Below are 24,727 nucleotides of genomic sequence, written 5' to 3'. Positions count from 1 at the left end.
GAACAATAGCTGGTTAATAGTATCAATAATTGAACACAATAATGACAGTTGAATATTGGTCTGAAGTATGGCTTGTTTAATCTCTTTAATCAGCAATACATAGATGGCTGAATATCAAGTTGAATATAATATTATTCATCTGGGTAACCAGCTTTAAAATATACATCAACATGCACAATTAATCATCTATTGTTCAACCTTTAATCAAATAATTTTTGACAGGTGACCCAAGCATGGTTTTCGTGAAGTCCGCATCGCGTCTTTAGCCTCAATACAGACTTAGTTCAACTTATGTTTTTGACTATTCAGACACAACAAGTAATGCTCTTGTTTTCGAGGATGTGTATACAATTGTGTGTGGTGTAGGTGCTAAGGTGAGCGACTATAAATCAGGAGGTCTGAGTTCAATTTCCAGTTTTTCCACAGATTAGTTTATACATTCCTAAACATCTCTTCTGGAAATAGACGCAGCTAATGGGAAAAGTAGGTTAACGAAAGTGTAGTTTTTTTTTATTTTTATACAATTAATAAATTTAATTTCTGATTAAGTGCCTTAAATCAGCTTTCCAATGAACCTCAAATCAGCTAAAGGTTCAATAAAATCATCAAAATTAGATGTTTAGGAGCTGGATAAAGGATTGTATCTCTTGTGCTTAGCTTTTGTTCAAATTGAGGCTGATTTAAAATAGTAGGAGAAACGTTTGTACAGCATCAAATTGTTACCTGGGTTGTTCTGCCGTGTTGCAAGAGATAACAGAATAATCTTTTTGCGAACCTTGCTTGCATAATCCATTTCCCGTTGAAGACAGGACCTTTTTTTTGCAAATCGTCCGATGAGAAACAAAACCAGTGTATCCGTGTGAATTTTGCTTTTGCATTATGTTGGTCGTTCCGATAAATCAGGTCTCAAGAAAATAATCTCAGCGTTGGTCAGTGAAAGAATCTCGGCATCGGGTTTACAGTGTTATATTTTATTAAGTGTGCCGAGCCCTCATGAGCTCTGTGTCTTAGCCAGATCTTAGCGGGGAAGATACACACCAACGGCTGTTCCAATCAGTACCAGTCGCTCCCTTATCCACCCATGTCGCCAAGCAGCAGTTGCAACGGAATAATTCCAGCTCGCCGCAGTAGGAACGTTGGGTTCAACCATCCGGATGCGGTCTTCAAGAACAAATTAACTCCGAGCTGATCCCAAACAAGTTCCCAAACTTACTGACGGAGAAGCTCGTTGAGAACAACATGAAGGTGAACAAGAGTATGTTTTGATTACCATATTTAGGCAAGTATAAAACTTAATTAAACTTGTCGAACTTCAACAAATTAAACATGATTGGAACATATCCTACAAAACCAGTAAGGGCCTGTCCATTAACTACGTAGACTTGGAGGGGCGGACGGGGGAAGGGGTCTGGCCAAAGTCTACGGTCCATACAAATTGAAAAAAAAAAAAAAAATGTGTGGAAGATAGTCTACGATGGTGGAGAGGGGGGGGTCCGAGATTGCCAAAATTGAGTCTACGTAGTTTATGGATAGCGCCTAACAACATGCAAGGATTGTTTGAGAAAATAAAATATTTTCTTCAATACGATTTCCTGATAGAAGATCATAATATGGTTGTATTTGATTTCACGAAAACGACCTATCTAAAACAAGATATGTTCCGAAGAACTTCCATATAACTGTTGTAGGACAAAGTGGATATTTTGCGACTTCTGTACTTGTTTTCGGTGTTACTTGGGAAGGTGAAATATCAATTCATTAGTTTCAAAGCCATGACATTCCTGTCCTAGCTTGATCGCTAACCAGCATAGACAACAACCGTATTGAGAACATTTGAAGAATATTGATCATCAGTTGTAAAATTATCATACTAAAAATCGCCAGTTATATTCGTTGTAGCTTTCGTATTTGTTCAAAATACACTATACGCCAATGCACAGTGGTCCACGAACCAGATTTACGAGGAAAGATGCATTCAACGCCTTCAAATGAGTTTTTAGGCTAATTTGGTCTTCTACAAAGTTGTCCCTAATAACACTAGTTTACAGCATTTTTGAACTCGGTAAGCTGATGATCATTTTTAGTGTAGAATCATGCCCTGAGTTCGAAAACGCGAAGGAAAAAAATTACAGTAGAGCGGAAATTTTTTCGACTTTCCATACAAGGCTGATGATTTGAAATCGATTTTTGTTCTATTTTTTAAGCAACGTCGCTCACTTCACACATTTCATTCTCCGTAATTAATGCTCCGATTGAGCTGATTTTTTTACTGTAACTCGCCCACATATGATATGTCAAATAAACGTCGAGAAAGAATTTTTAGATTGTTTTTTTCTTATTGAAAAAACTACATTTCTTCATATATTTTTGGAAATTTGGCTAAAATTTAAGGAGATCGTCCCTAAAACTCGCCAATATCTTGAATTTCATCAATCTGACGCAAAACCTGCGTTCAGATGATCAAATGCTATTGTATACAGCTTTTAATTTATGGAAAAAGATTTGACATTTGTTGAACAAAACACAAGATATTTGCATTTTAGTAAATTCCATTTTTGTAAAAATTGTAAAACTCGATATTGAGCTAAAACTCAAAAACTGCTCTACTTTAAATTTTTTGAAGCACGGTTTCGAAATCAGTACTAAATTGTGCTTCAAAAATTTTGGTCGTTGACAGAAGTTCACGATTTTCGTTTTATTTTGTAAACTAGTGTAATAAGGCCCTCTTTAAAATGTGCATGAAAATTGCGGTGGTCCATATTTTCAAAAAACATGGTAACCAAACTTTTTTATTTGCAAGAATAACTGTATACATTCTTCGGGAAAGTTGTAGATCTATCAATTTTGAGCAAGTTTGCTGAACATACTTTTTATGTAGCTTTAAAATTGACCGATCTAGAGGTATTTTTCTGAATAAGCTTAGGGTGGTTCAAGAAAAACCGGATTTCTGGTGTTAACTTTTTCAGTTTCGATTTTTCATCAAAGTCGCCCAAGAAACACTTGTAGAACATTTGAAGACACGTCGTCTCGTGCGCTGAAATGGTCGTTATCTCTTTTGGTTCAAAAGTTACAGGCGTTTTTCTAAAAAAAAACCATAGTTCTTTAAAAAGCAAACACAAAAAAATATCTTTTGCCCGCATTTAAAAGAAGAAATGTTGTTATAGAACATATCAAAAATTAGGGGGGTGTTATTTTTGTAACTCGAGTGACAAATACTTGAAAAGTGCCTATTTTTTCTAGAAAATCATCAATATCTTTTGTACGGAATGACGCAGCAACATTCTCAGCGCACGAAAATGCGCGTTTTTGGAAGCTCTAAAAGTGGTTTTTAGGCGACTTTGACGAGAAATTTAAAACAAAAAAGATATAGCAATAAAACGATTTGTTCTAACGTCACCCTATGAAAACTATGGGAAAATGCTCCAGATTTGGTCAAAACAGTTTAAACGCTTTATCTTTTTTGTTTCAAATTTCTCATCAAAGTTGTCTGAGAATCATTTTTAAAGCTTCCAAAAACGCACATTTTCATGCGCTGAGAATGTTGCTACGTCATTCCGTTCAAAAGATATTGATGATTTTCTAGAAAAAATAGGCACTTTTCAAGAATTTTTCACTTGAGTTACAAAAATAACACCCCTCTAGTTTTTTGATATGTTTTATAACAACATTTCTTCTTTTGAATGCGAGCAAAAGAAATTTTATATGTTTGCCCCAACCCGTCATAAACCCTTTTTAAAGAACTATGATTTTTTAAGAAAAACGCCTGTAACTTTTGAACCAAAAGAGATAACGATCATCTCAGCGCACGACGCGTTTTCAAATGCTCTACAAGTGTTTCTTGGGCGACTTTGATGATAAATCGAAACTGAAAAAGTTAACGCCAAAAAACTAGTTTTTCTTGAACCACCCTAAGCTTTTTCAGAAAAAAACCTCTAGATCGGTCAATTTTAAAGCTACATAAAAATTATGTTCAGCAAACTTGCTCAAACTGGATAGATCTACAACTATCTCGAAGAATGTATATATGTAGTTATTTTTGCAAATAAAAAAGTTCGGTTCCCAATTTCTTTGAAAATATGGACCACCCTAATTTTCATGTATATTGAAAAGCGGGCCTTATTTTTAGGAACAACTTTGTAGAAGACCATATTATTCTAGAAAATCATTTGAAGGCGCTGAATGCATCTTTCCTCGTAAATCTGTTTCGTGGACCATTGTGCAATGGCATAAACTTATGATACTGATTCCAAACCATACTAAAATAATATTGATGGCTCGTTTAATTATCGCTGATAGGGAGATTCTTAGATTGGACAATCACACTTTCTTTAGTAGGTCAACATAGTGCCTATAATTTTGGCCAGACAGTTTTTGACCAATTGCAAGATTTTAATTAGTTTCTCTATGTTGATAATCGTTCGAAGTATGATACGTTGTATTAATTGTATGTTGTCAATAGGTAATAATACTAAAATTATTGCATTTTAATTTAGCTATCTTAAAGGGAGATTTATCAACCTAAACTTCGTATCATGAGCATTGCCTATAATTTTGGCCAATACTGTATATACACACCAAAATTTTTGAAATGCTTCCAGCACGCCAAAAATCAGCAAAAGAAATTGCTGAATTTCAGCAACATTTTTGCTGAATTTCAGCACAACTTTGCTGATCAACTGTCAAAATTGCTGGATGGTTCAGCAAGTTGAAAAATAATTGCTGATACTCAGCAATTTTGTATTGCTGAATGCAATCAGCACGCCAAAAATCAGCAAAGTTTGCTGATTACCAGCAAAAATATTTTGCAGTGTACACTATACAGTGTATCAAACAATTGTCCGTACAACAATGTTTTGGTCAAAATAATTTTTCATTCAAATGATCATAACTTTTTCATACATCAATCAAATACGCTGAAATTTTGAGCAATCATAAACCATATACATATCAAAGCTCCATTGGTAAAATTTTGAGCGAGATCGAATGTTATAGAACTTTTTATAAAATTTATAGTATTTTTGAACATATTTTTTAAACATTATATCTCAATATGTACTCGATTAAACTTTTTCCATTTTTTTTGGAAATGTATCATTTTTTGATCAATAAAGTGCCAAGTGTTTCAACGTTTTTAAACTCTCTTAATATAATATGTTTATACAGGACCTACTAAACTTCATATGAAGAGTAGGTCCTATGTATTTTTCGTTCAGTAAATGCATTTTTTCGGTGGAAAACGTATCAGTATCAGCTGCACACACAAAAAATTTAAAAAGTTTCATCGAATGCATTCTGAGATATAATGTTTTAAAAATGTGTTCGAAAATCTTATAAGTTTTTCTAAAAGATCTATAACTTTCAGAAAACTTCTTCGATATCGCTCAAAATTTTACCAATGGAGCTTCAATATATGGTTCAATACATGACTGCTCAAAATTTCAACGTTTTTGATTAACGTTTAAAAAAGTTATGAACATTCAAACGAAAAATTATTTTGACCAAAAAATCGCTGTCCGGACAATTGTTTGATACACTGTAGGTAGATGCAAGGGGCCTGCAACTCTAAACTTCCAGTAGTAATCGAAAATACTAAAAAATACTAGGAATACTAGGGAAATGTTTTGAGCATAGCAGTCCGGTTGCTTTGATGCTATGCGAGAAACGCGATACAATTATTGATGAAATGTCACCTGTTTGCAGTTCCGAAAATGCATATTGGATTATTCCTAGCTTATGAAAGCCGTATTTTTAGAGACAAATAGAAAATCTTGTAATTGATATTGAACATTTCATTCGACTGATTGAGTTTATTCATTTTAAAATTAGAAAGCGGCAACCACTTCATAACACAAAATTCTTCATATCTACCAGTAGAACGGTTCGAACAGGTTCGAACAATTCCTTTATTATGGTCGTGATCCATATACAGTTAGCTTCGGTAGTTTGCCCCTCAGCGTTCATGTCTTGTGCACTTGTTATGCATTCCATCAGTGCGGAAGACTTTGGAAATGGGCTTTCTTCCGCTCCAAGGCCATGCGTGCCTGTTATGCATTAGGCCAGCGCGCATGGCCGGAAGACATTCAAGCTGCAGGGGCCTAGCTACGCGCATGGTGGCCCTGTTGAGAGCTAGTGGTAATGCGTAAGCTGGTGACCATAGTAGATACATTTGTCCAATCCTACATTTTTCAACTCATCGTATTGACCCGTTTTTCATCCAGATCGTGGCTTTTTACATCTTTCTTCCTGAAACGCAAAGAGGCAAACTGTTGGTAAAACTGCAATCTATCATACCCGTAAACTGCTACTTACACAACTTTCAATCCTAGCCCGAAATTGAGGCAAACCGCCGACGATTTTCCAAGTTTTCGTTTTTGTCTGCAGAAGCAGCAGAAGTGAAATAACAATAACAAACTACGCTTGACAACCGTCGTTGACAACGTTGCTTTGATTGGGAAATACTGAAAATACTAGAAATACTATTGATGTACTATTAGTAAAGTTTAGCAAAAGTTTAGAGTTGCAGGCCCCTTGGGTAGATGCGTTGACCCATTCTCGAGCTTGATCATGATATACAAACATCATTACATTTTTATTTTTATAGATGCAATAAAGTGGTACTAACGAGATCTTCAAAATGTTCATGAAAAATGGGAGAAAATACATATGTATAGGGTATCGGGATGCTTCGTTGGCATAGTCCCCTCGTTTGGCCTATCTCAACTTTAACTAAAAACTCAAACAAACACGCATAACTAGATATCGGAAAAGCTATGCGGCAAACAACTGTAACATTTCGTTTCAATTTTAGCACTTTGAAGCATTAAAATTATATGAAAATGTCACTTTGTTTAACTTTTGTAGACGCCATGATTCTTCAGCTTAGTGGACAGTCTATACATATGATCATAAATGCCATGATTCTAAAACATTTCGGACTGACTTTGCAATATCTGAACATTTGATGCGACGGTCAAAGACGCTATTTTGAACTTGTATAGGCTCAGTGTACCAGTTATGGCTATAGTACCTCAAATTCGCCATAGTTGATTTTCAACCTTTAAAGATACAAACCAACAAGAAAAAAATCGTGAACAATAGATCACGATCACAAAAGATGATTGCAATCATTCAAACTTCACATTTTGCTCAAATTATGGTAGAAATAAATCATTTTCCTTAACTTTTCGGCCTCCATGCACCCTTTTTCGCCATAGTGTACCAGTTATGGCAAATCCCATAAGGAATGCATGTAAATAGTGCGAAGTGGAACCCAAATTAACAAATGTGTCCATAACTGGTACAGGGTTCCTATCATTGGCACACGCCGTAATAAATACTATAAGTAGTTTTGGCTCCGGTTTTATATTTTTCCTGTAAAGTATGAAAACTAATCAATCATTTGACTTATTGTTTACGTTCGCCGGTCTTCTTCTTATTTTTGTACAAATAGTTTTTCTTAGGTGGTGCGATAACTGGTACAGGTACCCTATTTGTTTTCGAAGGATAATAAATATGTTACAAATTGAATGTGGGCCGAATATTGAGGACATTTTTTTCACTATGTACCCAAATCTTGGCCCATCAGTAAAGCGATGTCAACAACACCGATAAAGTGACGTCAACAACATTGCTTACGTAAGAACCAGAAAGAACGAACAGGAAGGAAGGTTTTGTGTACGGTGACTGTAAAAATATAACACATTAATAGGATTGCGTTGTTTTCGTTAATAAATAAAGAAAGAACTTAAGTTTAAGTAATTTATTTTCAGATTTTTGAAAATTTGGCTCCGAAAATGTAATATACAAGTAAGAATGGTGAACAAACAGAGATAATACTTCAGCAGAAATATTGAAAAAATTAGATAATAAGTGGTTTTAGTGCATGGACAGCAATAGGCCAACGTTGTATCCACTAATAGGCCAATTTGTGTACCATAGACCAACGTTGCATACCATCGCATCGAATCTTTTCAACTTAATTAAGGAAATTCTTGAATATTTATGTAAGTTTACTTTCAATTGGTGAAACATGCATTGCCTAGAGTGTGTAATAGGGTCAACATATTATTTCTAGTGCTATTAATTCTTGAGTTATGGTCAAAATTGTCAATGCGGCTTGCAAATTAGGCCAAGGAATGGTACATATACCCTATCTAGGCAATATTGGTAAATGCACATTTTTTACAAATAAGACACTTTTGTGACCAACCGTCGTTCATCGCGCTGGTCCGACGATGAAAAAGTGTCTGGACAAGCGTGTGCTAGCGCGAGACGTCCGGACGCCGAATGTATTAAAAATTCGTACATTCGTAAAAACCCCAACAGCGATACGAATTGCAGCGTGCTGCGTGCTGCTGGTTACTGCACCCTTATCCCATTAAAACAATTCGCATCTTTTCTTTTCGGTATGGAACGTACCGTTCCAACGATAATTTTTAAACATCATGTATGCTTTCGAGATAGCAGAACAGGAACTATTAGGTTACTATGCAATTTGTAAATTCGATGGCAATCAGTTAATATCTGTTTACTAGTGCTCACTGTATCATCTAACTGTTTTAATTGCTACCTGTGAAAAAATAGATTAAAAATGAGTTGAATACAGGAAAGTGGAACTATAAAAGCTTAATAGAACTAGGAGCTTTCACTTTAAATCTGGTGCAGTGCTTCCCGTTGAATTGTAGCTGAACAACTCGTTGAGCTTCGAAATGGCTAAACTTACTCTCTGCATTGTGACTATTCTAGCTTCCATGGTAAGTTCACTTAACCAACTATTGATTGTATTCGTTGTATGAAATCTTTTTAACTAAAGGATAAATATGTATATGTTTCAGACTGTGGTAACAGCAAGCCCTATGATGAATCCGGAAATGCTCGGAACCATCGTAACCACTGTGTCTCAAATGCTTGACCAACTGGAACAGAAAGATCCATCCGGAATGGTACGGACATTCCGGCAAAGCATGGCTCCTTTCAAAGGTAATAGTACATAAAAGCTGGGTTTCTTCCACCCTAAATTTTGTTCTTTGATTTTCTTCAGATATGTTCCTAAACGTTATGAGTAAGATGGGTGGTGGCCGTCAGAAACGTGCCATCCATTCCGATTATGTCGCAACGAAAGTCAACGCCACCCACTACCAGAAGGTAGAGTTCCACAAGTCCGTGGATAAGGATGCCCAGGAGATGAAGGCCGAAACTCCCTGTTTGATTAAGGAGAATGAGGTCTACTGGCTGGATTACATGAGCAGCGTGCTGATTGGGCTGACGCAGGAAATGAAGAGAGTCATCGATGGAAAACAGGTGCCGTTCAAAATGTCCAAGAATGGGTACGAGCAGCAGAAGCCAAAGGCATGAAATTGATATTGTTTGGTTTTTATAGTTGAAAATTTCAATAAATAAAAAGGCACGGCAAAAATTTGAAATGTATTAAAAAACGTTAGTTTTGTATTATTTGATGAACAATAGCATTCCCAATATTTTATGTTTGTTCACTCAATGAGATTGACCTAAACTCACCAAATCTTTCGAAGGTTTATATTAACCATAAAAACCTGCATGTTTACCGAAATCTCAACCGTTAAGTTTGTTTTACAGGAAAAATTCGGTAAAGGTAGCATCTTCTACCGAAGTTCGTTAGAGTTTGACAGATAAACGATAACATTTTACCGAAATTTGTTATTTTTTTACAGAATTTCGTTAAAAATCCATTACCGAACGCTCAGCGGTTGAGATTTCGGTAAAAATTACCGAACGCGATTAGCTGTGTATCCACTTATCCGCGAGCGGTAATGGCGGCGGCGGGCATATCCAACCGGTTCGGATTTTGACGTTTATTGGGGGAAAGTCAAAACAGTGCCATTCTCCTCCTCACCCCTTCACCCACCGTTCGGTGGCGCCAACCGATTGCGATCCCCAAGCAATGTCAAAATTCGAATCGGTTATTTGTGCCCGCCGCCGCCATTACCGCTCGCGGATAAGTGGATAGACTTTTTCAAGTTTTGTCGGTTTTTGGGAAAACCTGGTCGATGCAGTTTAGCACTGATCCATTACTTGGATGAACTTTGGGATGCTGTAATAATTTGCCTGCTATAGAATTGCTTCCATGAAGCAGAGCCCAAATAAACGTCTAATAATTATACGCTTTGCCCGCCATCAAATTTATCCCAATGGCGATGGTTGATTTGTGCACAGTACGAACCAAATCTGTAAATTTATGACGAACTGAATGTAACAAATTGACCTCCATCGTGTTCGATAGAAATTTATGTGTGATATTAAAATTACACTGCTGGTTGCTGAGAGAAAAGTGTTAATTAAGCACCGACTTTTCAGAGAAACTTAAAAAAATCGTTATCCACTTATCTGCGAGCGGTAATGGCGGCGGCGAGCACAAATAACCGATTCGAATTTTGACGTTTCTTGGGGATCGCAATCGGTTGGCGCCACCAAACGGTGGGTGAAGGGGTGAGGAGGAGAATGAAACTGTTTTGACTTTCCCCCACGAAACGTCAAAATCCGAACCGGTTGGATATGCCCGCCGGCGCCATTACCGCTCGCGGATAAGTGGATACGAGAATCGAACTCAGATCTTCCGAGTGAGAGTTCACGCCTAACCCCTCTAGGCTGTCCCACCAAGCTGAAGAGAGGGCAAACAGAGATAAACATCTTCCACCATAAAGGAACAAACTGTTGTACCGCTTCGGCCACAGAGAGCGAGAGAGCAGTCTCCGCAGCGAGGCAGACGACGGAGCGTAGCTGTCCTCGTTTACGTTACTGCATGTAAATTTCAATCGGATATGTCTCAAAAAATGTCAACAGTACGCATGATTGGCTGATTACTGAGCGGACAGTATCGTCTCTCGGTAAATGGCTGTAATTTTGTAGCTTCTGCTATATTTTTCAGTCGATGCTTAACTTACGTGCTGTTTAATTTTCATGATTTCTTTCTGTGAATGATGTAATTAACCGCTGAGCTAACTACAGAACAAAACACTTATGCTTCTGACCTACTCTTCTGACGAAACCAAAATTGTGTATTTGATGCGTAAACAAACAGATTATCCCAATTAGTTTTTTTTTCAAGTAAGTGGGCTTATTCTGGTGAACAGCATGAATGGGCGGTATCATGTCACACCTCGCATAATTGAAATGATTTGCGAATTGGTTTAGATCATTTTTATCAAGCCAAAAGAAACAATATCAATATACAGCAATTCCATTGCAAACCGATATATGGCATCTAAGAACGTCGATGCGGAAACGGTGGATGAAGAAGGGCATCAGAGCGGCCCAATCCATAGCCACACTGGACGTGTGAAGGTCATTACGAAGTTCATTATTATTAAATAATATACTAATATAAGCTTGAAATGTATTCTTTTATAAAACGTGAGTCGAATGACTAGGTATAAGTTAAAGACTCACGAAAATAAATAAACAAACAACAACAACAACTTGTTGGTTCCTAGTACATTGAAAATAATTAGATTCGTATTTTATATTTCGTCATTGGGGTGACCAATTTTAAGATATAATTGTCCAAAAAAAACAAAGTTTTCAATCTTGTGCCGACTTTTTGAACCCTCTAAGCAGAATATTCTTTTCGAATGAGTTTTGTGCTTTTTAATTACACCCTCTTTTGCTTATCCTTACACAGTATGCTTATTTCGACTACCACTTGTAATCTTCCTCAGTGTCAGTCGCTCGATTTGGATTTTTTGCTTGTGTTGATTCACAATATATTAAACTTTTAGTGTAGCTTGTATTCAAATATACGGTTTTCTGTTTTCAGATAAAAATATAAAAACCAGGCTACCTCTTTGGTCCCAAGAACACGAAAATGTGAAAACCCTTATATTTTTACAAATTTAATGCACCTTATCACAATTTGTCCCTTTCAACGTATTTTTCCGGAAAATTATTATTTTCAAAAAAAAGAGGCATACTGGTTCAAAGTAATGTTTTTTTTTGACATTGTTTGGGTTGAATAATCTTTGATTTCTTGCATCACCCTATCTTAAAAATTGGTCACTCTAATGACGAAATAAAATAAGGCGGGTTTAACTTTTTTTTCGATATATTACAAACCCACATTCGGAATTCCACTATACACTGAAGTTTTTTTTTACGACGGTAATGGTCCCGCGTAAAAAAAAACCGCGTAAAAAAAAACCGCGTTATTTCAAGACCCGTCGTAAAAAAAAACCGCGTTATTTCAAGACCCGTCGTAAAAAAAAACCGCGTTATTTCAAAAAACGTCGTAAAAAAAGTCAAGTCACGTTAGATGTGGTGCTGACTATTTTACGCGTGTTTTTGAAAAAACGCGGATTTTTTTTACGACGGTTTTTGAAATAACGCGGTTTTTTTTTACGACGGGTCTTGAAATAACGCGGTTTTTTTTTAGGACGGACCGCGTAAAAAAAACCGCGTAAAAAAAAACCGCGTAAAAAAAAACCGCGTAAAAAAAAACCGCGTAAAAAAAAACTTCAGTGTATATCGATTTTCAATGGAATGGTTGTATATTTACATATTTGATATATTTTACTCTTTGAGACCTGCAAACATAAAAAAAAGTTTGGTTTAAAAATATCTTTGAATGATACTAAATTTTAAGCCCAGTTCTGGTCTAGCATTGTTTCAGTCACACGTATTTGCTGTCGCTCTGTTTTTGGGACAATTGCATCAATTTCTTCACAAAGATGTTGGTTTACGTCCGAGTGATGCCAAAAGGTTTCAAATGAACCATGCTCGAAACTGTGCGTATGTAAAGTGCATCATTCAGCAAGTATCAGAAAATGCTGTTGACAAGCATAACGAAAAACATACGATGGAAGTAAAATGGGTAAAATACGTTGTGCGTCTCGCGTTGGACGACGAGAGCATCCCAGTTAAAATCCACGATCTCTCGGAAAACGTTTCAAATGAAGAGCTGGCCGTGTATTTACGGCAGTATGGAGATGTTCACTCCGTAAAAGAAGTCATTTGGGGTTCATCATTTCCCTACAAAGGAACTTCGAGCGGCGTTCGTGTGGTGAGAATGACATTACGAAACCACACAAAATCGTATGTTAGGGTGCACGGAGAAGAGACTTTAATCTCTTACAAAACTCAGGTAAAGTCATGTCGTCACTGCATGAAAAACCTATAGAATTACAGTTCCATCGTTAAAATGACAGTTAGACCCGAGAAAAAATTTTCTCCATAAAAACTTTAAACGCATATTAAAAATAGTTCCCGGACTCCAAAAATTATAAAATTTTGGATTTCAACTATTTTTTGGGTGGGGAAACTGATTATGAAATAATCTGGATACCCCTAAAGAACCCAATTGGGCCTTCGACAATACGTTCCTGTTGGGCTTTGACTGCTGATGCTGCTACTGCTAAGATCTGGAGCAGATTATCTACCGCACTGAATAAATCGGGCGTAACGATATTTTCTACAAAATCAATTCAATAAAACTAGGGTAAAACTGAAATTAATTAGTTGTGCTTACCTAATTCTGAAGGAGATACGTTTTTTTTATGGTAGGCGCGCCGCGCCGATCAGGCTAAGGCCGAGGTGGCCTCTGCTGTACATAGTAGCCGTCTCCATTCCACTCGGTCCATGGCTGTTTGTCTCCAGTTCCACACTCTGCGTAGGGTCCGCAGATCGTGCTCCACTTGGTCGACCCACCTAGCTCGCTGTGTCTTCTTGTACCGGTCGGATGACTCTCGAGAACCATTTTAGTCGGGATGCTATCCGACATCCTGAGGACGTGACCCGCCTCCCGATTTTCACGGTATGGACGATGGTTGGTTCTCTCAGCAGCTGATGCAGCTCGTGGTTCATTCGCCTTCTCCAAGTCCCGTCTTCCATTTGCACTCCGCCGTAGATGGTACGCAACACCTTCCGTTCGAAAACTCCAAGGGTGCGTTGGTCCTCTGCACGTAGGGTCCATGTTTCGTGCCCATAGAGGACGACCGATCTAATCAGCGTTTTGTAAATGGTTAACTTCGTGTTACGGCAAACTTTATTCGATCGTAGAGTTCTGCGGAGTCCAAAGTAAGAACGAATTCCTGCCACAATGCGCCTCTGAATTTCTCTGCTGGTGTCGTTTTCGGCGGTCACCAGTGAGCCCAAGAAATTCTTCAACCGCCTCGATTTCATCGCCGTCGATATAAATTCGGGGTGGCGGGCGCGATGTTTCCAGCCCTTTGCCATAATGTACTTTGTCTTCGACACAATAATGACTAATCCGATTCGCCTGGCTTCACTCTTTAGTCGGATGTACGTTTCCGCTATCGTCTCAAATTTACGAGCAATAATATCAATATCATCCGCGAAACCAAGCAGCTGAACGGACTTCGTGAAAATCGTTCCACTCGTGTTTATCCCCGCTCTCCTATTTACGCCCTCTATAGCAATGTTGAACAGCAAGCACGAAAGACCATCACCTTGTCGGAACCCTCTGCGAGATTTGAAGGGACTCGAGAGTGTCCCTGATACTCAAACTACGCACATCACACGATCCATCGTCGCCTTGATCAATCGTATCAATTTATCCGGGAATCCGTATTCGTACATAATCTGCCATAGCTGTTCTCGATCGATTGTATCATACGCCGATTTGAAATCGATGAACAAGTGATGTGTGGGCACGTTGTATTCGCGGCATTTTTGCAACACCTGGCGGATGGCGAACATCTGGTCCGTTGTAGCGCGTTCACCCATGAACCCAGACTGATATTGCCCACGGACTCTCTTGCAATCGGTGATAGACGGCGGCATAAAATTTGAGAGAGAATCTTGTAGACAGCGCTTAGTAGTAGAATCGCGCGGTAGTTCCCGCAATCCAACTTGTCACCCTTTTTGTAGATGGGACACACGATACCTTCCATCCATTCCTCCGTTAATACTTCCTCCTCCCAAATCTTGGTAATGACCCAGTGTAGTGCTCTCACCAGTGCTTCTCCACCGTATTTTAGAAGCTCGCTTGGTAGTTGATCTGCTCCAGCGGCTTTGTTGTTTTTCAACCGGCCAACCACGTCCTCAATCTCTTGGAGGTCAGGGGCCGGAAGTCTTTCGTTCTGTGCACATACTCCTAGATCTGTTATAACGCCACCTTCGGTACTTGCAACGTCGCCATTGAGGTGCTCATCGTAATGCTGCCGCCACCTCTCGACCACCTCACGCTTGCTCGTGAGAATATTCCCGTGATTATCTCGGCACATATCGGCTTGTGGCACAAAGCCTCTGCGCGAGCGGTTCAGCTTCTCGTAGAACTTTCGTGTGTCCTTAGCGCGGTACAGCTCTTCCATCGCTTCGCGATCTCGTTCTCCCTGCTGGCGATTTTTCATCCGGGAGACTGAGTTCTGCCTGTTCCGCGCCTGTCTGTAACGTGCCTCATTCGCTCTCGTACGGTGTTGCAGCATTCTCGCCCATGCTGCATTCTTCTCGTTTTTCAACTGTTCACATTCGCCGTCGTACCAGTCGTTTCTGTGATTCGGAGTCGCGAAGCCTAGTGCTGTAGCTGAGGTACTACCTACGGCGGATCGGATGTCCCTCCAGCCATCTTCAAGTGTAGCTGTGCCAAGCTGCTCTTACTTTGATAGGGCCACTGCTAACTGCTGCGCGTAGCGATGAACTACAAGCGAGCTTCTAAAATACGGTGGAGAAGCACTGGTGAGAGCACTACACTGGGTCATAACCAAGATTGGGGAAGAGGACGTATTACCAGAGGAGTGGATGGAAGGTATCGTGTGTCCCATCGACAAAAAGGGCGACAAGTTGGATTACGGAAATTGTCGCGCGATCACCTTACTGAGCGCTGCCTACAAGGTACTCTCTCAAATTTTATGCCGCCGTCTATCACCGATTGCAAGAGAGTTCACGGGGCAATATCAGGCTGGATTCATGGGTGAACGCGCTACAACGGATTAGATGTTCGCCATCCGCCAGGTATTGCAGAAATGCCACGAATACAACGTGCCCAATACGAATAAACTGATACGAATGATCAAGGCGACGATGGATCGAGTGATGTGCGTAGTTCGAGTATTAGGGACACTATCGAGTCCCTTCGAATCTTGTATGAGGGTTACGTGCTTGGCTGTTCAACATTGCTTTAGAGGTTGTAATAAGAAGAGCGCGGATAAACACAAAGAATGAAGCCAGGCGATCCGGATTAGTCTCAAATGTGTCAATGACAAAGGGCTCTAGGGATGAATCACCGCGCCCGCCGCCATCTTAGTATTTGATGAATTCGTGTATTTGGGCTCATTGGTGGCCGCCGTCAACGACACCAGCAGAGAAATTCAGAGGCGCATTGTGGCAGTAAATCAAGTATACTTTGGGCTTCGCAGAACTCTACGATCGAACAAAGTTCGCTGTCACACTAAGTTAACCTTCCGTAGCTCACTCGGTTGGCCACCTGTGGCAGCACCACGCTAATGCTGAATACAGCTAGGTGGGTCGATTAAGTGGAGGACGATTTTCGGATTCTTCGCAGAGTGCGGAACTGTAGACACACAGCCAAGGACCGAGTAGAATGGAGACGACTCCATTCTACTCGGAGGACACTCAGGCCTTTGTCTGAGCGGTAAGGTAAGGTAAGTAAGGAAGAATTTTCTGAAAGAATCTCAGGAGATTTCTCAAAAAATTCATGGTGAAATTTCTGACAAAACTTATGAAACTCTGAAGGATCTGTAGCAATGCATGGATAATTTCATAAAAAAATCCCTGAATAACAAATGAATCCTTCGAGAAATTCCTGAAAAATCTCTCGAAGATTTTCTGAAGGAATTCCCAATACAATGTAATGTGATGTCCGTGTAAGAAAACGATTTGTATCTCTCGTTATACGTTGTCCGAACTAGTCTTAAAGTTTGCAAGAACCAGCCACGTTTTCGACGCCGCCTTATCGATGTTTCTATTTTCTCACGATACCTCGTAAGGCACAACAAGATTTATTTTGTATAGTGTAATCATTGCACAATGGGTATAGGTATAGTGTAATCATTGCACAATGGGTCCAGAGCCGTGTTTACGAAGACAAAAATGTTTGTGCCTAAACCATAAGTTTTAGATACATGGTGTCTTTGGGAAACTTTCTTTTTATTTTTCTACCTTTTTTCTCATTATTGTGAAATTAGGGTGGCCCCTCTAGTTTCGCTGATCCAAACATCTGATTTTTAATAGTTTTATGTACGTTCACAAAATGTTCTACAAAGTTGTAAAAGAACTTATTTGGAGCAAGTTTGCCGAAGAAACCATTATTCTATCTCTTATGGTTCCTAACTTATATTTTTTTTAAAGATTCATGTTAGGGTGATCCATGAATTTCAGTTTTCCTGAAATAACTTTTAATGCATTCGTTTCTCGTAAATACTTTGTTCCGAGCACTTTTGGAACTATCAACGACGCATATTTTTTCAATAGAGCTCAAAGTTCTAACTCTCATAGTTAAAAAGATATTGGCATTTTTCTTCTTCCTTTTTTAAAATGTCATATCTCAAAAAGGAGCAAATGGATTTTCAATCATAAAATTATATTGAGTAAAAACAGATTTTCACATGAAAAATGACACATTTCAAGCAAATTCAACTCGTCTTTGTTAGATAGATCAAAGAAGCTTGGTAAATGGTCATCCATTTCATTGTAGAACCAATGTTTATTTATACTGTCATCACCATTTAGGCACATTGATAAAATATTGTAAATCATGTAACTTTGATAGGCTTTTACGTGAACATAAACATATACTAGTGATTGACATTTTCACTATCCATACATTGAAGTGATGAAATTGAAATTAAATTGATGGAAATCAGCTCAAAATCACATTTTACGTTGAGTTCATTCACGAATTATGGATTATAAGCAAATTTAAACGTTTTCGACATGGTTACTTTGATCTATCTAACAAAGACTAGTCGAGTTTGCTGAAATTGTTCCGCTTTCCATATGAAATTCTGTTTTTACTCAATATAATTTTATGTGTTGATTTTTTCGCAATACTTTGTTCTGGGCATTTTTATAGCAGCCAAAAACTCGCAATTTTGTCGAAGACGCCAAGTTTGTATCTCATCGATTTTCAAAGTTACAACTGCTTTTCCATGAAAAAAATCGTATTTTCAAAATTCAATAAAAAACTTTAAACAAAAAAGGTACCTACAGTTTTTTCACCATAAATAGAACAGAGTACGATCTTTCCAATGCAACCGGGAGATTGAAAATCCATTTGCTCCTTTTTGAGATATGACATTTAAAAAAAAATAATTTTTCGAAGAAAAATGCCAATATCTTTTTAAATATGAGAGTTAGAACTTTGAGCTCTTTTGAAAAAATATGCGTCGTTGATAGTTCCAAAAGTGCTCGGAACAAAGTATTTACGAGAAACGAATGCATTAGAAGTTATTTCAGGAAAACTGAAATTCATGGATCACCCTAACATGAATCTGTTAAAAAAATATAAGTTAGGAACCATAAGAGATAGAATAATGGTTTCTTCGGCAAACTTGCTCCAAATAAGTTCTTTTACAACTTTGTAGAACATTTTGTAAACGTACATAAAACTATTGAAAAGCAGATGTTTGGATCTTCGCTATTAGAGGGACCACCCTAATGTCACAATAATGAGAAAAAAGGTCGAAAAATAAGAAGAAAGTTTCCCAAAGACACCATGTATCTAAAACCTTATACCAAAATTCTATTTTTTCTTGATAAATATCGAAAATCTGTCTGAAGCTTTGTGAAAGCTTCATCAACCGTCGAAAAGCTCTCAATCCGATATTGTACGTATTATACTAACACTACTATACCAGCTGTATCGCAACCAAGTTCAACCACGTTTCCGCCACGCGCTCCCCAAATCCCGTTGGTTGGGAGAAAAACGGAAACCATTCCCGTGAATGAAAGGAACCTGTTAGCTCTGCCTTCGTGCCGTCGTGTGTCGTCGGGTGCCAGTGATGTCTGGTGACCATGCGCACCAGAGACCCACAGTTTCATTCATCCGTCTTGGTCGCGAACAGAACAAACGTCGAAGGCTTTGCGGCTTGCGGGAACGAACGAACCACGAACAACGCTATAAAAAGGATTGTACAAGTTCGTCACTCTTCAGGCGATTCCTGTCGCAGGACTGAGCAACAAGCGGTAGAGCTAGAGAGACCAGTTAGTCGAAACAGCAGCAGAAGCAGCATCCAGTTTAGTTGCAGATTCTTTTGGCGGATGGTGGTGCTGTAGTGTTGTGTGCCAAATTACCATTCTTCAGAGGATCCGGTTTTCCACTTTTTTCCTCCAAGGTTCGGGTTAGCTCACTTTTAGTTGCACTTCTTTTTCGTAGAATTCGAGCCCGTGCTATAGTGCCAGTGATTGCAAAACGTGACTGAGTATTAATTGTGACAAGGGTGCCCACTGGATACTCGAGAACACGTCGAGCTGGAGGTTGTACCAGAAGGAATTTGATTGAATTTTCCTCTCAGTAGTGGCATCCCATAGGACGGCAGCTGCGGTGTGTGTGGTTGTGTTCGTGCGTGTATTTCCAGCATTTCGCTTTCCGGAAGGCCGGGGAGAACTTGTGGATTGTGCAGTGCCTGGGGCGAGTGAGTGGGAGTGAGTCGTCGATTCTACAAAGTTTCGTCCCTGACAACGCTTGGTGGTGGTGTTCCTGCAACCTGAAAATAGCAAATAAGAAAATCCTCCAAGGAAAGTCTGTGTGCCAATAAGTATAGGAAAATTGCAACTCGTTTCGGTGTGCAGCAGGTGTGGTGAGGAAGAAGCTCCGGCGAAGTGTTAGGAAGACAAACAAAAGTGAGAAAATAGAATCGTCTTCTGGCAGTGGAGCGGCGTCCGAGTTATTGATGCACTTTTCAGATTGCAGAGGAAATTCCAGTAGGAAATAGTTGAAACTACCGCCACAGAAGCAACAAGCCAGACCATTCAAAGTGCGGGATTTGTAAGCGCGACGGAGAGAAACGTATTGCGTGTTTGTGTGCGTTCGAATTTCTGTTTCAAGGATAACTGTGCAAAGTCAGGAGAACAGAAAGGAAAATTCTCGGGAGGTGTAAGACACGGACGAGAATAGCTGAACACCACCCCAGCAGTATCTCAGTGACGACGAATACGATTACGACAGCTGACAACATGGGAAACTTTGGAATTCCTTTGCCGCCAAAACTGTTTCTCCGGATTCTTATGCTGCTGTTCTTGGTTGTACACAATGTAAGTATTACAATCGAATTGATATACAGTTGTGGAAATTCTAATGTAGAATGCAGTCGACAGATTAGAATTTGAATTAAAGTTATGGAGAACAACTTTAGAACTGTGGACGAATTTATCCACATAGTTCCTTCTGAAAGAATTGTTTCCAAAACTCATCAGGAAGAAAATTTTGGTCGCATAGGTTTTGAAGTAGAATCACTAATAAAGTTAATGCACGTTCCATTCTTTTCATTGTTTCTCTTCCTAGGATGAGACACAAGCATTTCCCCTTATTGCTAAGCCTATGTTTCAGAGAATGAGTAATCTCTGACACGTAATTAAGAATATGTCTACTAATCCGTTCATTCGAGAGAATGATTATTGGATAAAATTCATTTGCTTAATTTCTAATAAATCGAAGCAGATAAATCAGAAGGATTCCGCCAAAAATATATTCTGGAATATTTGGAAACAACTAATAGTTCAGTATTTGGTAACCAGCAATAAAGTAGTTTTCGTGATAAAAAAAAGCATACTGGTTGTTTAACGCAAAATTTGCACAATTTGATCGTCTGAACCATTTTATGTGACAGAGCAATTGCACGGCAGATTACACAAAAGAATATGTTACTTTTCCACAAAGTATAGAAGGAAATTTTGAAACGAAACCCACAATAAGTTCATAGCCGGCGGACTTCCATAATATAATCAACAATCACGCTCGGAAGGCGTAGCACCAGTCAAAGTTCCATTTACCCTCGGCCGAACTCTAAAGCACACGCGACGAGCGAAATTTGATTTTTAAGAAAAATGAACTAGGGCGATTCGCCAATTGGGTTCTTTAGGGGTATCCGGATTATTGCATAATCGGATTCTCCGCCTAAAAATTAGTCGAAATCCAAAATTTCATAATTTTTGGACTCCGAGAACTATTTTTAAAATGCATTTAAATTTTGTATAGGGATTTTTTTTGTTCGGGTCGCACTGTCATTTTATCGATTCAACTGTCATTCTACCCACGAAAATTAAAACTGTTTTGTTAATTTACCCACCAAAACAAAGGTATTGGGATGCAATAAAATCACGTTATACTCAGAAAAATGAGCTCTTTCGATTAGGCTATAGAAAATAGCAATATTTTATTCACTAAACAACCCAATTGTTGAACACTACCCAAAAGTGGAACAATTGTTGTTTCTAAAAAAAATATTTTAAATCCAATTGAAGTAATTCTCACTCTTTGTAAACGCATGATGTAGATGCTTATACATATACAAGTGTGCCACGATATTGCACCAATTAAGTTAAAACTTGAGTCCTTTTATATCTGGACGCAAGAAACCGGAGCTATCTTGGAAATATGTTATTGAAATAAAAATGGTTTTACGCTCAAAATTTGGGATATTTATCGCTCTTGAAAAAAATGGCGTGGAAATGATTCCGATTTGATTTTAATAAAATCTCGAACCTTTCTTCGAATGCCACTAATCATTTCTTGGACAGTCCGTTGATTAACACTAGTGGCCATTTTCTTCCACCATATCTTCATCTCCGTTGCATCCCAAACCTATCCACTCTTTTTCACTCTTCTTCAGTTTCTGCTTGACAATTGCTAGTGGCAATTATTGCCCAAAATTTCTCAATTGAAGGTACTGAGGGCAGTTCGTGAAATCCACCCCGTTGCCTCGATAACACTGTAGAGCGGTTCCATATCATTTCAGCAACGAGTAATTTTCATATATGTTTATTTGGATGAAACCTTGCATACAAGTCTTTGGGGGAGAAAAACGCCGTTTTGCATACTTGGTTCGCCATTTTGAATCTAGCGTTACTTATGAGAAGGGCCCATGAAAAATGCACATGACATCTTAAAAAAAATGTATCTCGAAAACGGTTTGTCCGATCGGTTTGGTGTCTTCGGCGAAGTTTTAGACAATTGTTGGTGCTATATGGAGAAAGTATGCACGGTAAAAAAAAATGTTTGGTTTTTGTGATTTGAACTAAAATATAGATTTTCCCTCAAAAGTGACATGTCAATATTTTTTAATTATCCTTATATTATAGCTGACTGAAAATGCTATCTAGTGCACAGTGGGTTGTTCTGGAGAAAAATAGGTTACAATGAAAAAAAAAAATGTTTTAAAAAGTTACGGTTTTCAAAAAAAGCTATTAAGAAAAGTAAAAAAAAAAATGTCGCCCTAATTTTATGAAAGTACATCGAATTTGCAAGAAAAAAGTACATCGGTAACATTTTTCTAAGATGCACCGTTTAGAAGATATTACTAATTTAATATTTATTTTTTTGATAACTTAATAAGTTTTAACCCTTTTCGGATGTACTCCGTGTTTCTCCAGTTTCAAAAGTATTTTTTTCGGAAAGATTGGAAAATTTTGAGTTAAAATGACACTGACAGCTTAAAGATTTGAGTGAAATTCTCTGCCTTAAAAGTATTTTGAAAAACAAGTTACAAAATCCCACTATCAGGAACAATGATTTCTTCCAGTGGTTTTTGGTGCCTTCTGCTGAAAACGTACTAATAAGTATTAGATACAGGTAATTAGATACCAGTTAGCTGTACTACGTACAGTTGGTGATTGTAAACATGGTCTTTGTTGGAACTAGTCCACCATGGCCACGCTGGCCCAGGCTTGTAAACATTCGACACTTTTCACTACCTTCGTTTCGTTGTCGCGGTCGAGTGTCAGCTTGCTTTGTTTCATTCGAGCGCGACCGTTACCTCTTACACACAATGGGCCTTTTCATTTGACGTCTTAAATCAGCTGATTGTTCGGGCGTTTGACAGTTCTTCTATGAAGATGACACGTTCTTGTTAGCAGCTGTTGTTCAAGCTTTGTAAACAAATGCATGCACGAATCTGTCACATGAACAGGCCTATAAAAGCGGCAGAACAAACACGGTCGTTTGCGAAAACCCATTAATGGGTGAAAAAACACCCATTTTCGCTAGAACTGCCTCTCCCCATTTAATGGGTAAAGGCGCTTTACCCATTAATGGGTAGAGACAGTTTATGTCAAACGATGGGTAAAATTTTACCCATTGTGCGAAACGCGTTCCCGCTGCAAAATGGGTGAGAAAATACCTATTTTTAGAACAACCGAATTGAGAATGAAAATATCAATCAACTATTTTTCACCCATTAATGGGTAGCAAAGCTGTTTTCAACAACGGGTATTTTTTTACCCTTTTCGTGATATCCGTTTTACCCATGTTTTGATAGAAGTGCATCTTTTTTAAAAATGAGTATTTTTTTACTCATCGATGGGTTTTTGCAAACAACCGTGAAGATCAATAAACAAAAAAGTAGATCAAATCAACGTCGTCTGACACGATGACATTAGTCTAATTCCAGCTTTTCGCAAGATTTCAGCCAATTTTGATTAAGATTGGTATAATATTAGTTTATTCGTGTGTGATAAATCGATTACGACACATACATTTATCCAAAACAGCTCTCTTTATGGGAAAGACAGGAATAACAAAAACCGAACCTTCTCCCGAAGACGCAATCGTGGTCAAGCGCATTCATTCGACATTTTTGTTTCGTACAGTAGTTTGATTGCTTGTGTTGCGAATGTTGGAGACAAAGGCAGCCGAATATCGACAAAATGGTGTCAAAGACTGTGATCGCTAACCAGAATGCGCTGGCCATAACGAGGCTAGTTCCGTCGATGACCGTTTCTTAATAATAAATAAAAAGAACGCAGTAATCACCTTCCATCAAACTAGACGGCTGCCGATTGATACCTCAATCAACAACCGCCGCACTCTTTATTCATTCCAGGTATATACAATTTACAATCTTCTTCAATTTTTAGAAAGTTTGATTCCGCATGATTTTTCAAAAACCGAACAATCCAATTTTTTGAAAACTACAAAACAAAACTTGCAAGATGGTGAATTTTTAGCTATTTGTGACTTTTCTGAAAATTACAGCTTCGTTTTGCAGGATGAAGTTCAATCACACCATTGGAACGTGCAACAGGCCACAATCCATCCTTTCGTAATATATTATAATGAAAATATGCAAATTAAACATTTTAGCTTCATTATAATTTCAGAAGAACTAAGACATGATTCAGTCGCTGTTAATTTGTTTATTGATAAAATGATAAACTTTTTACAAATTGATTAAAATAAAAACATGAAAAAAAAATTTCATATCAGATGGTGCTGCTTCACAGTATAAAAACCGAAAAAACTTTTCTAGCCTTTGTAAGTTTAAGTCAAAGTATGGTATTGACGCTGAATGGCATTTCTTCGCAACATCGCACGGAAAAGGTCCATGCGATGCTATTGGAGGTACGATAAAACGCATGGCTACCAGAGCAAGTTTAGCCAAAGAACGCGAACACCCGATAAAAACTGCAAGAGAGTTGTTTAATTGGGCAAACAAACGAAAAGAAGAAGAACTTACAAAGTTGTCATTTTGTTATTCTACTACAGAAGAATACGAAAATATGTCTTTGCAGCTAAATAATCAATATAATAATGCAAAAACAATTCAAGGAACTCAAAAATTCCACT

General features: G+C 38.3%; 2 protein-coding genes across 3 annotated transcripts in view; both read left to right on the top strand.

The window, feature by feature from the left end:
- The first annotated feature begins 8,657 nt into the window (after positions 1-8,657).
- LOC109411575 (uncharacterized) lies at positions 8,658-9,437 on the top strand. Its single transcript, XM_019685121.3, has 3 exons — positions 8,658-8,753; positions 8,835-8,979; positions 9,041-9,437. Exons 1-3 carry the CDS (start codon positions 8,709-8,711, stop codon positions 9,352-9,354), a joined length of 504 nt encoding a protein of 167 aa, XP_019540666.2. The 5' UTR covers positions 8,658-8,708; the 3' UTR covers positions 9,355-9,437.
- A 9,386-nt stretch (positions 9,438-18,823) lies between these two features.
- Positions 18,824-24,727, top strand: part of LOC109398506 (uncharacterized) — a 178,337-nt gene continuing 172,433 nt past the window's right edge. For both annotated transcript variants that reach the window (XM_062842413.1, XM_062842414.1), the window contains exon 1: positions 18,824-20,199. In XM_062842413.1, the coding sequence (XP_062698397.1) occupies positions 20,122-20,199 (78 nt within the window). In that variant the 5' untranslated portion in view covers positions 18,824-20,121. The remainder of the gene's footprint in view (positions 20,200-24,727) is intronic.

This window comes from Aedes albopictus, chromosome 3 (genome assembly GCF_035046485.1).
Source record: "Aedes albopictus strain Foshan chromosome 3, AalbF5, whole genome shotgun sequence".
In the NCBI taxonomy this organism is placed as follows: domain Eukaryota; kingdom Metazoa; phylum Arthropoda; class Insecta; order Diptera; family Culicidae; genus Aedes; species Aedes albopictus.
Note: the sequence above shows the minus strand (reverse complement) of the source record. Positions and strands in the feature narration are given on the sequence as shown.

What these genes read in the sequence shown, in the direction of transcription:
- LOC109411575 (XM_019685121.3), top strand. Translation starts at nt 8,709, where the DNA reads ATGGCTAAACTTACTCTCTGCATTGTGACTATTCTAGCTTCCATG. An exon ending in TGACTATTCTAGCTTCCATG is followed by an intron (nt 8,754 to 8,834) that starts GTAAGTTCACTT and finishes TATATGTTTCAG; the next exon opens with ACTGTGGTAACAGCAAGCCC. An exon ending in AAGCATGGCTCCTTTCAAAG is followed by an intron (nt 8,980 to 9,040) that starts GTAATAGTACAT and finishes GATTTTCTTCAG; the next exon opens with ATATGTTCCTAAACGTTATG.